This window comes from Emydura macquarii, unplaced genomic scaffold (genome assembly GCF_026122565.2).
Source record: "Emydura macquarii macquarii isolate MOO-44397 ecotype Brisbane River unplaced genomic scaffold, CSIRO-AGI_Emac_v2 contig_212, whole genome shotgun sequence".
Lineage (NCBI taxonomy): Eukaryota > Metazoa > Chordata > Testudines > Chelidae > Emydura > Emydura macquarii.
In genome coordinates this window covers 11340074-11357790 of record NW_027130349.1, presented here as the reverse complement: position 1 = coordinate 11357790, position 17717 = coordinate 11340074, and the positions used below count along the sequence as shown (strand labels likewise).

The 17717-nt window shown below is 39.4% G+C and overlaps 1 protein-coding gene across 2 annotated transcripts in view; it reads right to left on the bottom strand.

The window, feature by feature from the left end:
- The window catches only part of NDUFV2 (NADH:ubiquinone oxidoreductase core subunit V2), a 34562-nt gene that overhangs the window by 11465 nt on the left and 5380 nt on the right, over positions 1–17717 (bottom strand). For both annotated transcript variants that reach the window (XM_067547695.1, XM_067547685.1), the window contains exons 3-5: positions 4278–4340; positions 4083–4199; positions 211–379 (exon numbers count right to left, since the gene is read on the bottom strand). In XM_067547695.1, coding sequence (XP_067403796.1) covers positions 211–379; positions 4083–4199; positions 4278–4340 — 349 coding nt within the window. The remainder of the gene's footprint in view (positions 1–210; positions 380–4082; positions 4200–4277; positions 4341–17717) is intronic.

Below are 17717 nucleotides of genomic sequence, written 5' to 3'. Positions count from 1 at the left end.
ATTTCAAATCTAAAGTGTTTCAAAATTTAGTCTTCAAAGAATTCACTTATGAATGTGTATGTATTTTCTTTTTTTTATCATCACACCATACCAATTCCTCATTTAAAAAGATTTTGTTGGATAGGTGAAATGTAAAATATTGTAAGCCTAGAAAATGACATTCTGTATCTGTAAAAACACAAATAGTTATAGAAAATATAATATCATTACCAAGCTTCTTCTGAATGGCTTCCAGTATGCCATCAGAGTCTCTCAGCATGCAAGGTGTAGTTGTACAGATCTGAATATGGTATTTTCCAACAGGCTTCCGATTATACATTGTATAGAAAGTTGCTACTTCATATACTCTCATAGGAGGCATCTGTAAAACTTCAGCAACCTATAGGATGGGAAAGAAAACACGATTTTTTATTTTTTTTAGGGCATTAGTGGAGTAATTTCAGTTAAATACAGTATTTTCAAAAGCACTGATTATATTAATTCTGGCTCAGTACCTTATAGAAGTTTACAAACTGAAATAATACAAAAATTACTTCTGCATTCTTGTGCTCTGAAGATAGCCATTGTAACAGATTGTCACTATGACTCTCATACCTTTGATAAGTAACAGGTTGAAATTTATATAGTCCATGGTTCTCAACAATTGAACCTTCTCATCAGCAGTAACCAGGCACATCGCTGACTTACCAACAACCAACCATAGATATCCCAAAGAAAACAGTTAAAGATATATCCAAACAAACAAAATGACATCTGTGTAGTCAACTCATGCCAAGGCCTCAGTCTGACACCAATCTGACACACCTGTATGTTAGCATGCTAAAACAGGTATGAGACTTGTAACAATGCATTTAGTGTTTAGTAAATGTTTGTAAATTGCTACGTTTTAATCTCACATATGATATCTGTAACCCATGCTATAAGGGAATACTTAAGTGTTTCTTCTGTAACTGTAAAAATGTTTGAAACTGTAAATCCAGTCAGGAAATAAACATCACCAAGTGTGAAATACTGGTTTGCATCCATGAAGAGGCATTATTCCTCCCCAACAAAAGGTCTACAGCCATCAGACAAGCCATTGTGGACAAAAGACTATGCTGATTGTTTCCCTCAGAGCCCTGAAGAGGGTACACGCCCAAGCCCTCATCCTATCACAGCTTGAACGCTTGGGAAAGGGAATAAAAATGCCTGTGACAGAGAATTTATTATTCCTATGCTGCTTGAACTCTGAGGGGTGAGGATTTCCAAGCATAAGCAAGGAATTCCCAGTTGTTTTGCCTGGGTTAGCCCTAAAGGATATAGAGTGCATTGTTCTTGTTCAGTGCACTGCAAGGCCCGGGAGCCAGTGGCGGCTCCCATCAACCCTAACTGTGGCTCCCTGACTAATTGACTAATTCCCCTACATCTGGAAAAGGGGACAGAGCTGTGCGGGGCAAGGAGGGGCTCTCCATCTGGGCAACGCAGCCCACCAATCCAGTGAAGAGGGGGAAGAGCCACCTCCTCCACTTTCCACGCTCCCAGCCAGGGCCCTGCGAGGCAGTGAGTGACACCGGGCAGGTCACCGTGTGGGGCAGAGGGAGCCAAAGCCAGCAGCTGAGTTACTGCTGGGCGCAGCGGCCACAGGAGTGGGAGAGGTGCTGAGGGAAGTGCTCAGTGCTGGCCAGTGCCTCTTTGCCTCCCAATGACTTGGGGGAGCAGCCATTCCCCCCTGCCTCCTCCCTCCGGCAATGGCATCACCGAGGCTAGAGGTGAACGCTTCCCTCAGCGTCCCCTCTGCTCCTGTGGCCACTGCTTCCAGTGATAACTCAGCTGCTGGACTCAGATCCCCTACCCCACACAATGCTGGCCAGCCAGTGAGTGAGTGACTTACTCACTCACCACCTTGCAGGGTCCTGGGATCGCGAAGAGCAGAGGGGGTAGCTCTTCCCACTCTCCCTAGCAGGTGGAGTGGCCTCTGCTTGAAAAATAGTGAAGATCAGCGTCTGCTTACTACAGAAGTTTCTATTACCTTTCAAAACCTAACTGTAACTCATTTGTGTGTGTATGCTTACCTACTTTAACCTTGTAAATAACTCATTTCTTTTTCGAAGTTAATAAACCTTTAGTTTGTTTGTTTCAGGACTGGCTACAAGTGTTGTCTTGGGTGAGAGATCTAAGGTGCAAATTGACCTGGGAAAGTGACTGGTCCTTTGGGACTGGGAGTAACCTGAATATTGTTGTGATTTTTGGTGTAAAGCCACTATCACAAAGTCAAGCTTGCCTCGGGTGGCAAGATAGACAGGAATACCCTAGGGTATTCCTGTCTATGACTCAAAGGTAAGACTGTGATTGTGCATTAGGTGTTCACAGTTGTTACTGGATTGGTGAAATCTAATTATAGAACATGCACAACTAGTCTGGAGATTCTGCCCTGCTTCTTGACAGTCTGCTCTGAGGTTAGCACTCACAGTCATGAGCCACTGCAGACAGCATGACAACATCAAAAATAATTCTTTGCTGGAATGAAAAGTGGAAACACTGGAGAACTAGGTCATGGTACAAAATAACTATTACTGAATGATGTTGTTTCCAAGCCTCCACACTACAGCAAACCTCATTTTAAACTGGATACTACAAATGATCACCTAAGTAGTGAAAGAGTTATAGGAGCTCCATACATAAAAACAAAAAGGAAAATAAAAACATCTTAGTGTCATTTAATCTGGCAAATGTGACTGAGAAGATTGTAAAAATTGCTCAAGTGATACGGTGATCACCTATCAAAGCCATAAGACATTGTTTTTCTCTGATATGACTCCCCTCCCACAGACATTTTGGAAAGGTTTTTTCTGTCTTAAAAGTGGCATAGGAGGAGACGCGCTAAAACAGCTCGAGTATTCCCAGCAAAACTCTGGGTGATTTATGAACAAAATGTAGACATTTCTGATACATTACTTCAACTGAAGCCATGCTGTGGAAGATCTTTAAAGCCAACTAACATTGCTCTTCAGAGTTCTCAGAACAACATAATTAAGGCCCTACTTAACTTGCAATATTGCAGAAATTGCTGATTTCTCAATATTAAGCTTCCATTGCAATTTTGACAGCAGAAGCCCCCACTCTTAGCCTAGGGCAGCCCACACAGAAAATCGCAAATACTAAGGTCCATTATTACTTTTCCAGAATTTTCCACAGCTTCTCTGCAACTAAGCCACAATTTTTAAGACAATCATCCTGAAATTCAAGTTGGGCCTTAAACATAATTGATATTCGAGTGGATCAAAAATTCACCAATGGGGTATTTTTTCATTGGAGAATACCAATTCATCAAAATGTTCTGTGAAGGCAGCTCTATTTTGACAAAGATCCAACAGAAAAAACAGACAGAGTTCTGACAGAATCCTGCTTGCCCCAGTCTCTCTTGCACAGGTCTGAGAATCTATCTTTGTAAATAGCTGTATTTAGACAGTTGTACACAGTGAAAACCCACCTGCAACCAGTGGGTCAGCCAGACCTCTGCTGCCACTACCCATGCTACTACAGTTACACTGCTATTTATACTTATGCTAAATCAATGAGAACTAGCAGGAGTATGTGAGCAAGGCAATCAGACCCCTAACTTCAGAGTGTAGACATAGCCTAGAGCTCAGTTTCTCCCACCTCCTCCAGATAAAGTATCGCATTCAGCAACAGCAGAGATAGGATTCTCTCTTCCTAACTGAAGAAAACCAGTACTTTGTCTCTCTTTCCTTTCCCATCAGCAGCAAATAGTGTGACACCTCTGCTTCAACCTGCATGTCACTTCTTCCATAAGATCACAGCAAGTCTGAATAACATTCACTTTTCTGCTTAGCTGCTACTTCTGGAGTTTCTCGTATTAGGCATGCATGATACTCAGAAACATTCCCAGAGGCAGGATTCTCCTTCAGGGAAATTTCTAAAATGAAATTGGCATGGGATTCTCATGATCCTGTGCCAAATTTAAATCCATGCATTAACTTGTTTTGGTATGGAAATTCTAATTTTCTCATCCTATTAATAAAGCTAAAATTTAGCTCAAGTAAAATAGTAAAAATGATGATTTTTAAAAAAACATTAAGTACCTTGTTCATCGCTGATATGGGCAACCATCCATTCTGTCTCTGAGCCAGATCTAGTACTGGAATCACAGCTGCAGATCTATGTCCCTCTGGGTAGTTGTTTACTATTGCTTCTATTCTCTAGTAAAAAAAAAAAATTGTTTGTAACACTTACTTAAGATTCAGATTTGCATATTTAACAGGGCCTTTTCTCCATACCTTATAGTTTTCAGGTGTGAAATCAAATGGAATATCTGGGTTATTTTCAGGAGTATCTCTGTGCTGCAAGAAAAGAAGGAAATAAACGTATCAAAACATGATTGTAGACTCATACTCACAGACTTTAAAGACAGAAGGGGCCATCATGACCATCTAGTCTGACCTCCTGCACATCACAGGTCACAGAACCTCACCCTCCTCCTGCAGTAGGCCCATACTCTTGTGCTGAGTTACTGAAGTCTTAAATATTGATTTAAAGACTTCAAGTTACAGAGAATTCATCATTTACTCTGCTTCAAGCCAGCAAGGAACCTCTGCCCCATGCTGCAGATGAAGGTGAAAACCCCTCAAGGGTCTCTGTCAATCTGACCTGGAGAGAAATTCCTTCCTAACCCCAACCATCACAATCAGTTAGATCCTAAGCATGTATGCAAAACCTGCCACAATCCTGGGAAAGAATTCTCTGTAGTAACTTAGAGCCTTCTCTAATGTCCCATCTCCATTCGTTGGAGATATTTACTAATAGTATTCCTGGATGACCTATATGCCATTGTAGGCAATCACATCATACCACCCCCTCCATAAGCTTATCAAGTTCAGTCTTGAAACAAGATTTTTTTGCTCTCACTACTCTCCTTGGAAGGCTGTTCCAGAACTTCAACTCTTCTGATGGTTAGAAATCATTGTCTAATTTCAAGACAAAATTTATTGATAGCCAATTTATAGCCATTTGTTCTTGTGCCTACATTGGCCCTTAACATAAATAACTCCTCTCCATCCCTGGTGTTTATCCTTCTCGTATATTTATGGAGAACAATCATATCAGCCTTCATCTTTCATTCTGTTAGGCTCTGTTAGCCAAGTCTCCACCATAAGATAGATTCTCCATTCCGCTGATCATCCTACTAGCCCTTCTCTGCACCTGTTCCAGTTTGAATTCATCTTTCTTAAACATGGGAGACCATAATTGCACACAAATTTCCAGATGAGGACTCCCCAGTGCCTTGTATGAAACAACACTTCCCTATCTCTACTGGAAATCTCGCCTGATGCATCTGAGGATTGCATTAGCCTTTTTTCATGGCCACATCACATTGGCTATTCGAAGTCATCCTGTGATTGAGCAATATAACCAGGTCTTTCTCCTCTGTCACTTCCAACTGATACATCCCTAGCTTACAGCAAAAATTCTTTTTGTTAGTCCCTAAGTGCATGACCTTACACTATTAAATTTCATCCCACTTCTATTACTCCAGGTTTCAAGGTTGTCAAATCCTCTTGTCTGATACTCTGGTTCTCCTCCATATTGTTAATATCTCCCAACTTTGTGTCATCCAAATTTTATTAGCACACTCCCAGGTAGATTAGATCTACTTCATGTCTTTTGTCTAGAAAATAAGTTATCTTCTCAAAGAAAGATCAGGTTGGTCTGGCATGATCTACCTTTTGTAAAACCATGTTGTGTTTTATCCCAATTACCATTAACCTCTACGTCCTTAACTACTCTTTCAAAATTTGTTTTAAGACCTTGCATATAATTGAGGTCAAACTAACAGGCCTGTAGTTTCCCAGATCATCCACCTCCCCTCTTCTTAAATATAGGTACTATATTTGCAATTTTCCAGACACTGGGTACGACCTATCAAGTTTACAGATACTTTGAAAATCCTTGCTATTGGGCTTGCAATTTCATGTGCCAGTTCCTTTAATATTCTTGGATGGAGATTATCTGGTCCCCCTGATATGGTCTCATTAAAGCTGTTTTTAAAGAAAAAACTCAGGATATTTTAATAAGGACATTCTCATTAGATAGTTTAGTGTTTATAGATATATTTCAAATGAGTTTGCAAGCATTTAAAATCTCACCTTGAATTTTAACCCATACATGTCAGAAGTTGGGTCTCTAATATTAAATGGTAGGCCAGCAACTATGAAAATTTGTATTAGGAGTTAAAGGAAAAATATATAACTGCACAATACTTTCTTTTTACTATAGACAAGAACTAACTAGGTTTTTGAAGTAAGAGATTCTGTAACAACAGTGAGGTCTGATCCATGAATCCAGGCTCTTAATCTTACCTGATAGAAGTATAGAACAATACTATGCTCTTTATAGCACTCATTATCAGGATACATTACCCTATATCATATAGTTTCATTACAGTAATAAATAACCTGATTTGACAGATAATTTCAAATAATAAAATTTCATAGTATCTCAACTGCAAAATCCTAAGTCACTCTTAGAAAGTTATCAAAAATTAATGCTGCTACATTTAGTCTTTAATAAGAATACTCAAAGTGGACATCAGATAGAATACAAAATATTCAAACATCCAAAAGTATACATTAATTACACCGTTATGCAGTTTGCAACTTTGTGTCCAAATTGATCCTAGTTGCCCTGATTAAAATAGCAGCCAGGGACCTGTAAATGGCAAGGCACTAATCCTATTTTTAGTTTTCCTCAGACATAAAATTAAAAATCCCATCTGAGGTATTACAAAAAGAGGAAACATTTCATTTTGTTTTATTTCTTGTCTCTAAATCTGAGAAATTTTCTGGATTTAAAAGGTTTTATCACTAAGACCCTGATTCTGCTTCTGAGTACGTGGGCAGATCCCTGTACCCATGCAGAGCCCCAGTGACTAACACAGGGTTCCAATGACATATAAACTGCAGCACTGGTATCTAAAGAAGTACCTCTCTATCTTCAAAAGGAAAACCTATCACATTGGATCATTTCAAGATACTGGTATGAGCTTTTAAAAAAAGAAAGTCTTTGGGGCATTTTAGTCTGAACTGTAAAGATTTTTTAAAATTGAACTATATAGCCTTTTAAGCAAATCAGACCATTCTTTATTTTAAATCATCTGAAGTAAATTATGAATTTTGGTCTCTGAAAAATCAGTCTAAATAGTAACAGGTCGACAGAAGAGCTCTGTGTAAGCATGAAAGCTTGTCTCTCTCACCAACAGAAGCTGATCAAATAAAAGATATTACCTAATCCACCTTGTCTCTATTTTTCCTTTTAGATTTTTCAACTGGAAAAATAAAAATTCTTCAAAAAAAAAAAAATCAATATTTTCTCATGGGAAAATTTTCCATGCAAAAAATTTCAACCAACTTTAATGATCTTATTGTAGCTGAAGAACCCTTGGCAACCTTTTCCCCTGGCCAGGGATAGCGGCATGGTATTTACCAGAGGTAATTTTTACCAGGTACAATCATGCTTACCTCCCCAGAAAAACTTGTTAGTTCCAGTTTAAGGCACTCTCTATTTTTAAAACTGTTTAATTAATACACACCACATTACACTTAGTTTTAGTTACATATTCAATTTGTGGTTATATAAAGCAGTAGATTCAGAGATTAATCTAGGTTTGTACAAATAAGTAGTAAAACTGTAGTAGTCATGTAATTATAATACTAAACATAGGGATGTCTGTACACATTTTGGTTCAGTATTAACTTTTTGAGAAATGTGTCATAACATTGATTATATGAAAACAACCATAATGCAGAGTTGTAGGCTTGAAGCATTATGCAAGCTGAAACATGCAGAATTGCAGACTATTAGTTCAGGTCCATTTTGGCCAAGCAGCATTCTGTAATAGATGATCAACTTTGATGTAGCGGATAGACTGAACCTATTCCTCAGTTCTGAATGGATTTTTCAAAGTTTGAAAAGATTTGTTCTTTGCTTGCTGAGCTCGCTGGACACTGATGCAACTGCACCACCAAGTCTATGAAGTTAGATGAAATATCAGCATTCTTTAGATTTTTTCACCATATTCAGGTGTAAACTTTTTCCTTAACTGCAGATGAAAACATTGATTTTGGGTATGGAGCTTCTTCTACTTTAAATACAAGTAAATATGGCAGAAAGTTGCTATTTTTTGAGTAACCACTGACCTGCAATTTCTTCTTGTTCAGCTGACAGTTTCTTTCCTATGTATTTTGGATGAAGGAAGTTGGCCAACATGTGTTTGCCTCATAGAATCTCTTTTGTACTTTTGCTTTGTGTAGTGCAAGATCATTTACCAGTAGATCCACCATATTTCGCATGCAACAGCAATTGTTGATGTGTCTCCTCCGAGGGGAGACTGCTGGGTGAGGAAAGTGGCCAGTGGAAGCATGTGACTACGAGAACTAAGCAGAGGAAAAGATGGGCTAGTGAAGGAGAAATAGAGCTCAGGAACAGGTTTGGGAGTTGGAAAATGAAGAAGGGGCACAGTAGGCAGTAATTGAAGATGGGAGGGCAAGGAAGAAGAGAAGAGCAGCTAGTCCTATACAAAGAGTGGATGAGCCAATGGAAAAACTACCAAATAAGAGCCCCAGATACAGTCTGGGTTGCAGAAGATTGCAAGGGAGAATAGAAGGCAAGAGGACTTGCAGCCAGAAAGAACGGGATAGGATGGAGAACTGCATCGTTACCAGGAAAAGGCAAGTCTATATGATTGGGGACTCCCTTCTGAGAAGATCAGAAAGGCCTGTAACCAGAGTTGATCTGAAGAACAAGAGTGTTTTTTGCCAGGTGCTAAGATATGGGATGTGGCTAAAGAGGATCCTAATGGGAGTAGGAAAGAATCCACTGATTGTCCTTCATATGGGAACAAATTATACGGCTAGATTCTCGCTGGAACATATCAATGGAGACTATGCTAGGCTGGTTTAAGGAAATTGAGGCTCAGGTGATCTTCAGTGGAATTCTGCCTGTCCCTAGAGGAGGACAATAAAGGCGTGAAAAGATTATGATGATCAACAGAGGGCTCAAGCAGTGGTGCTATAAGGAGGGCTTTGGGATGTATGGCCCCTGGGAGGCATTCATGGACAGAGGACTGTTCTCCTGGGATGCACTTCACTTGAGCAGGGAGGGAAATAGATTTCTTGGATGGAGGTTGGCACAACTGATTAAGAGAGCTTTAAACTAGGAATTTGGGGGAGATGCCCAAGTAATCTCCATGCCTGGTTTTAACATCGAGAGGGAGAAAATGAAGTAAGAAAGGATACAGTAGTGGATAGAAGAATGGACATTAAGAGGAATAGTGTAGACACCAGTCTAATAGGCGATACTGGCAGTAGAATGACTGTGCCAAATCAGGTAAGGAATGTCCGTGAAACCAAACAGCAAAAATTAAGATGTTTGTACACCAATGCTAGGAGCCTGGGTAACAAAATAGAGGAATTAGAGCCACTGGTGCAGGAAGTGAAACCAGCTATTATAGGAACAACAGAAACATGGTGGAATAGTAGTTATGACTGGAGTACAGATATTGAAGGGTATATGGTGTTTAGAAAAGACAGAAATAAAGGCAAAGGTGGTGGAGCATTGTGTATCAATGACGGTAGACTGTAAAGAAATTAGAAGTGATGGAATGGATAACAGAGTCTGTGTGGGTAAAAGATCACATTGGGAAGAAAGCTACTAGAGCTTCTCCTGGGATAGTGCTTGGGGTGTGCTACAGACTACCGAGATCCTATTTGGATAAGAATAAGGATATAGACCTTTTTAATTAAGTAAATACTACTGGGAATTGTGTGATTATGGGAGACTTTAACTTCCCAGATATAGACTGGAGGATAAGTGCTACTAATAAAAGTAGGGCCCAGCTTTTCCTGGATGTGACAGCTGACGGATTCTTTCATCAAATAGTTGCTGAACCAACAAGCGGGGATGCCATTTTAGATTTTGGAATTGGTGAGTAGTGAGGACCTTGTAGAAGAACTGGTTGGAGGGGACAATCTTGGTTCATGTGATCATGAGTTAATTTAGTTCAAACTAAATGGAAGAATAAACAAAAATAGATCTGTGACTAAGGTCTTCGATTTCTAAAGGGCTAACTTTAAAAAATTAAGGGAATTAGAGAAGCGGACTGGACTGAAGAACTCATGGATCTAAAGAGAGGAGGCTTGAAATTCCTTCAAGTCAAAGTTGCAGATACTATCTGAAGCCTGCATCCCAAGAAAGGGGGAAAAATTCATAGGTAAGAGTTGTAGATCAAGCTGGATGAGCAAGCACCTCAGACAGGTTATTAAGAGAAAGCAAAAAGCTTACAAGGAGTGGAAGATGCGAGGGATCAGCAAGGAAAGCTACCTCTTGGAGATCAGAACATCTAGGGATAAAGTGAGAAATGCCACAAACCAAGTAGAATTGGACCTTGCAAAGGGAATTAAAACCAATAGTAAAAGGTTCTATAGCCATGTAAAGAGGAAGAAAACAAAGAAAGAAGAAGTGGGACCGCTAAGCACTGAGAATAGGATGAAGGTTAAAGATAATCTAGGCATGGGTCAATATCTAAACAAATACTTTGCCTCAGTTTTTAATGAGGCTAATGAAGATCTTAGGGATAATGGCAGGGTGGCTAATGGGAATGAGGATATGAAAGCAGAAATTACCACATCTGAGGTAGAAGCCAAACTCAAACAGCTTAATAGGACTAAATCAGGAGGCTGGGATAATCTCCATCCAAGAATATTAAAAGGAACTGCAAATGATATTGCAAGCCTATTGGTAAGGATTTTTAATGAATCTGTAAACTCAGGTGTCGTACCGTATGACTGGAGAATTGCTAACATAGTTCCTATTTCTAAGAAAGGGGAAAAAAGCGATCTGGGTAATTACAGGCCTGTTAGTTTGACCTCAGTAGTATGGCAATGTCTTGGGAAAAAATTTGAAAGAGAAAGTAGTTAAGGACATAGAGGTTAACGGTAACTGGGACAAAATACAACATGGTTTTACAAAAGGTAGAATTGTGCCAGACCAACCTGATCTCCTTCTTTGAGAAGATAACGGATTTCTTAGACAAAGGGAATGCAGTGGATCTAATTTACCTAGATTTCAGTAAGGCATTTGATATGGTTCCACATGGGGAATTACTACTTAAATTGGAATAGATGGGGATTAATATGAAAATTGAAAAGTGAATAAGGAACTGGTTAAAGGGGAGACAACGGGTCATAATGAAATATTAAAATTAAATTTGAAATTCACAGCCTATGGTAAATTCTTAACTTTTTATAATCTATAAAAATAATTTAAAACACAAAAACATATTAAGCAGTACATTTGCTGCCACATTTTAAAGAAAGTCAAACCACTGAACTAGTGAAAGTCATTGGCTAAGTACCTGGAACCAATTTGTTGAAATGCTAAATCAGCCTTTGACAGCAGTAGCCCTTTCTGTAGGTGCATATTTTCTTAATTTCAGTTTATTCAGCTAGTTCAGTTCAATAAATAACTCATTAAAAGTTAAGAAACCAGCTGGGAATTGAAAAAGCAGAAAAGATTGTTAGTCATAATGGAATAGGAAAACAAACTATGTGAGAGGATGAGATCTACTAGTTCTAAAATCTTACAGGACATGGTGACCAGAAACAACCAATGCAATTCACTTACAGATGCCTGTTTTGTTTAATAAATCAGTTTTAAATGCAAAACAAGTTCTGATATACTTCCCGCTTATGTATTCAGCCCTTATTAGATTATTAACAAACTAATGCAGTGTTGTGCATTTAATTGAATTTGCATTTCCATTCCAAATACAGCTTGACATAAATCACAAGTAAATTAAATGCCTATAAATAAGAAATGTATCATTCACAATTTTCTAATATAATAAAAAATTAAGATCTTAATAAATGTGAATTAAGCTATAGGACTGCTCAAATAAATGTGCATAGATACAGTGTATCATCCTGCTTGGCCCCAAAAAGCACCACATTTAGTGTACAGGCTCTATTTAATTGCAAATCAATGTTTAGTGGTAACCAACCAATGAGAATCAACCTCTTTTTAGGACAACTAAAGTACAAATCCAAAACTAGATTAAAATTAATTATTTAAAAATCAATCTACCCTAGATATCATCCACATCCCAAGTACCTATGCTCCTCAGTAATCAAAGTATTCTTCAGAGAATAATGTCACAGATACTTTATAGTAGACCAGGAAGAGAAACAGAAAGAATTGACACACAAGACATCAATAACATGAGTTGAGGTTGTAACACATATCAATAATGTGAGAAGGAAAATAATGGATTATTTTAGTTTGGGTGGACAGGGACCCAAAAACAGCTGAATATTTAAAATCATGCTTAGAATTAAAAATACCTTAACCACTGAAATGTATGAAAATTCAGAGTTGAGATAACACAAACAACCTTAACTCTGCTCTCAAGGTCACACTGAGGGGTTTGAGAAGAGTTCCTTTGGAGGGTGCACGAATACATGTCTATCACAATTATTTGTATTACTGAGATACCTAGGAGCCTGTGTCATGGCCCAGGAGCCCATTAAACTAGGTGCTATACAAAAATAGAACAAAAAAGATGGTTCCTGCCCCCAAAGAACTTAAAGTTCAAGAAGAACACAAGAGAAAGGAGGACAGAGGAAGAGTACAAGAAAACAATGAGACTGTATTAGTCAGCATGATAGACAGTGGTTTCAGCACATGAGTAGCTTAACCGTGGTCAAGTTTTTTTGCAGGTATCACAACAAAGGAGGGTTTTAATGAAGGATAATGAGGAATCTTTGCAGATGTTTATGGGGAGCTCCTCGAGGCGGTATGTGAGGAAGGAACCATGAAGATGGCTGTTCGAAAATTTAACAATGCGGTGTTGGGGCTGGCCTCACTAGCCAATTAGAGTTGAGAGCTAACATCTCAATACTGAATGAGAATTGACAGATGGCTTGCATGTTTCCTGAATATTACTTTTATATTTCCATGGATAAGCCATATCGGCCTGGAGCTTTGCCTGTGTCTAACGCCTTTATAACTACCAGTTTTGAACAATGTGATTTCATGTCCCAGCAATAGCACATCCTGATTTGGAATAACAATGAGATTCATAGAGAGAAAAGGTGGATGAGGCAGTATTTTTATTGGACCAACTTCTGTCGGTGAGAGACAAGCTTTTGAGCTACTCACAGCTCTTCTTCTGGTTTGGAAAAGGTAATAAGACCAGGTCTACACTACCACTTACTTCAGTATAACTTATGTCGCTCAGGGGTGTGAATAAGCCATCCCCGAGTGACATACGTTACACTAACCTAAGCACCGGTGTTGACAGTACTGTGTTACTGGGAAAGCTTTTCCCATCGACATAGCTACCACCTACCATGATGCCATCTACTTCTCTGGTGGGATGTCCTTGTTTGGTGAAGGTGGTTTTAAGTGCATTAAGATGTATATCTCAGACTTTCTCCTCAGAGAATATTCTGTGGTATTTGAGTGCCTGGCTGTAGATAACATTTCTTGGTGTGTTTGGGGTGGTTACTGGATCTATGAAGGTACATGTGGTGATCCGTGGGTTTCTTGTATATAGTTGTCTGTAGCATTCCATTGATTAAGCTAAATCATTGCGTCCAGGAAGTTGATGGTAGTATGGAGTGTTCCAAAGAACGCTTAATGGACAGGTGGTGGTAGTTAAAGCTGTGGAGGAAATCTAGGAGGGGGTTTAAGTCATCTCTCCAGAAACAAACGTATCATTGGTTTTCTGGTGTATTTGTCCAGAAATTCTTTTTCACGGTGGCCCATAAAGAGGCTGGCATATTGGGGAGCCATCCTAGTATCCACAGCTGTTCCCATGTTTTGGGCAAAGTATTTGCTGTTGAATGTAAAATTGTTATGGCTGAGGATGAAATGGATGCGTTTGGAAATGTGTCTGGGGTGGATATCTGAAGGTTGTCCCTTGTCTTGTAAATATTTGAGGCAGTTCAGCTATGCCATCATTATGAAGGATGTCGGTGTATAGCAGGAGTTGGCAACCTTTGGGAAGGGGCATGCCAAGTCTTCCCCTTGCCCCTCTCCCACGTGCCATGGGCCCAGCACCCTGACTTCCCAGGTGTTTGGCGGCACTGGGTGTCTGTAGGCCCACTTCCAGCTCTCCCCAACACCCTCCCCGATACAAGAGGGGTGGGGGGGGGGGGGGGAGACAGGAAAAGGGAGGTGAGAGGGGGAAAAGCTGCCTGGTCCCTGTGCGTCCACAGTCCCCACCCAGCATGGGGGCGGAGAAGGGGACAGGAGGCTGAGATTCCGACCAGTTCAGCGCACCCCTAGCCCTGGCCAGGAACTTCTCCATGCCCCAAGCAGAGCTGCGCAGCAGCCGCTCTCCCCTTCCGGCCCTGACCCAGCGGTGCCCTGCTGGCCCGAGCCACGCCACCCCCGGCACAAAGCAGGGCCCCAGGGCAGCTACTCCCCCCAACTGCTTTGTGCTGGCTCTGGCCAGGGCACCGCTGGGCCCACATGGGAGAGGGGTGGGGCCGTGAGGGGGGAATGGCTGCCACACAGCCCTGCTTGGGGCTGGGAGCGGTGCAGCATGCCATTCAAAATCATTGCACGTGCCACACGTTGCTGACCACTGGTGTATAGGGATGTGACATCCATAGTGGCAAGGATTGTGTTCTGAAGGAGGCTGTTAATGTTGCAGAGTTTGTGGAAGAAGTCTGTTGGGTCCTGGAGGAAGCTGGCCCTTTGTGTGGTGAATGGTTTGAGGATGGTTTCTATGATCCTGATATTTCTTCAGTAAGAATGCTGTGGCAACTTCTCATGACAACTTCTCATCTAGTATCAGGAAAGGTTTCTTACTTGTTAAAATATGCATTTGATGTCAGAGTTAGGGAAATGACTTTAAAAGGGTAATTCACCACACAACTGAAAGACCCAATTTATGCATTACATAAGGCTCTATCTGTTCTTCTCCTCATTTAAAACCTGATCCAAAGCCCACTGAAGTCAGGGGTGTCTTCTGGTTGACTTCATCACGCTTTAGATCAGGCCACTGAAGTGTACCATGGAAGATCAAGATCTGGGTTTATGGGTCTTTTGAAATCCCACCCATAACAGCTAGCAAGCTTAGCAGTGGAGCCATCTGGACACCAGTTTGTAGGAAGCAACGGCTGGGAGCATGTAGTGGCATGTAATCAGGTAAGAGAGAGTTTTTCCCCATATACGCATGTATATCCAGAATATGCAAAAAGAATCAGCCACCCCCATGGAAGTATCAGATCCACATACTCAGACCGACAACTGGATTACATATATTTCTGATTTAGCCATTTTAGGGTCTCCTTGCATAGTTTTTAGTTTCCTTATTTAAACACACATCCACAGAAAATTTACATTTGCTAAATACCATGAAGACTACTTATCCTTCAAAGTGCTACACATATAAATGCTAAAATTAACAAAACTAACTATTAATATGCATTTTTAAGAGAATGTGCCTCTACTCCAATTCCACATTATCTAAGCGCCAATTAGAATATGCTTATCTATTTAAAATTAATTTCCCTTTATGATAAGAATTATAGAAAAAGTAATCTGATATACTAAACATAAATCACTTCTCAGAGAGTAGTTTATATTTAATGTACATTACCATCTATCTGTATGGATTGAAAAATAGTGTAAAAAAAATGAAGAGGAGTACAAATTGGGGCGGTTTAGGCAGTCTCTCCCTCTTTCCTTAGCTCTTTATACATAAAAAATCTGAATCTGCACCACGGAAGTCAAAGGGAATTTTGCTATTATCTTACATGGAAGCAGGATTAGGGTCTTAAATGAGGGCGGGAAGAGAAAGGAACTTTTGGAAAAAGCATGCAAGAATAAAGATAGCAAACTTGATCTGTGGGTGACACTGAATGTTCAGCAGTCCTGTTATAGTTCAATTGTTATTTCTGCATTTCTGGCATTCCATGCAGTTAGAGGTTGCCATTGAAACTTGGAACAATATTTTATTGTAAATTCAATTTTCAACTTGGCAGGATATCGCATAATATATAAATTAGTGTAATGGAGGATTTTCTTGAACTTGGGAAATTCCATCCCTGGATTTTAGAACTATAGATCAAATACACAGAAATATAAGAAGTTATAAATGACAGATTTTCCCCTGATCAGTGTAAAGATTTTTTCTTTTTTGCATATTTACATACTTGAATACCAAAGCAGAAGGAAAATTACCTGAAGGGAAAGAAGAGGCTTTTGTACAAGCATTTGATGGGCTCTCTCAGTTACAGAAATGTGACGCTTCCAGGAACAATTAAAGTTTCTCACAGTGTACTTTACATAGCAATCCTCTGTCATTTCTAATAGGCACACCAGACATATATCTATTTTTACATCTTCATTTTTCCTCCTAAAATTTGGGTTCAATTTGTATTTTATTTTAGGATTTTAGCCTGCTGTTTACTTTTTGTTTTCCTGTTGTGCTTTTCTGATTCCGTTATCCTTGTTACCACGTTCTTAATTTTTGTTTGCAAAGAAGTCAGCTTAATTTATAAAACTGCCATCTTTGTCTGAATTGCAGCTGTTATTTCTTGTGTGTCTGTCTGCTTGAAGAATCTCAAGTGGGGGGAATAATAAATGAGGATTGTATCTGATGCCAGTCTCAGTGTAGTTCTGTGCTGCAGGGCTCTGAGTTGTTACATTAGCTACACAAAAAATCAACACTAAAAGCATTTCCATTTGTTGGCTTTAGCTTCCTGAATGAGCTTCTGCTGATGTTGTTTTGGGTGATAAAGAGGAAGCATTTATGTAGAATTTGAGGGAATTTTCACCAAGATCTTGTAGAGCTCCAATGAAACAAATCCTGCACAACTGTGTATCAGATGGTCTCTAACCTCTTTTATTTAATAGAAATGTAACATCTATCTTGGATATATGCAAGCTCATTTTATCCCTAAGCAATAAGGGGTCTTATGCATTTTCCTAGGTGGAGAATTCTGGAGAGTAAGAGTAGGCTAATAAATGCCTGAAGGCAATTATTTGTGCTGAGTGCTGAATGGAGTACATTAGAAAGTGCCCCTTGCTATACTTGTTGAACAAGTGTGGCCAGAGTTTCTTGAGAATAGCTACGCAGGTGTGGAGGTAGGGCAGGGTCATGCTTCAGCCAGACACATCAATGTAGTCAGTTTCACTGTTTCCCCTGGGTACTTTCTCATTGATGTAGGTCTTTCAGTGTCATAGGAGAAAAACACTTTTTAAAGATGAAAAACCTAATTATAAACAAAAATTTGCAGTGGGATTACTCTTCTCAAAGAATATAGCAGCCAAAACTACTTTTAGCAATTTTTTAAAAAATGAATATATTTTAAGTTGGCTGTGTCCCTTTTAAGTTCTCAAAATGGTCCTGTAGGCCAATGAATGCAAATAAGCTCTTTCCTTCATCACATACACATTGCAAGTTGCACCAACCCACATGCCAACCTAGTGGGGGCTTTAAACCAAGGTGGATAAAAAAAAAATCAATTATTTTTTTTTTTTTTTTTTTAAAGAAGTGGATTTTTTTTTATTTAAATCAGATTTTTTCTTTTAAAATCAATAAAATACTAAATTTCTCTCTCGTTTAAAATTAAATCTCATTACAAACATGCTAAACCTACACTTAGTCTCATAAAAATGAATTAATGGCTCTAGTCTGTCCGGCCTAACTA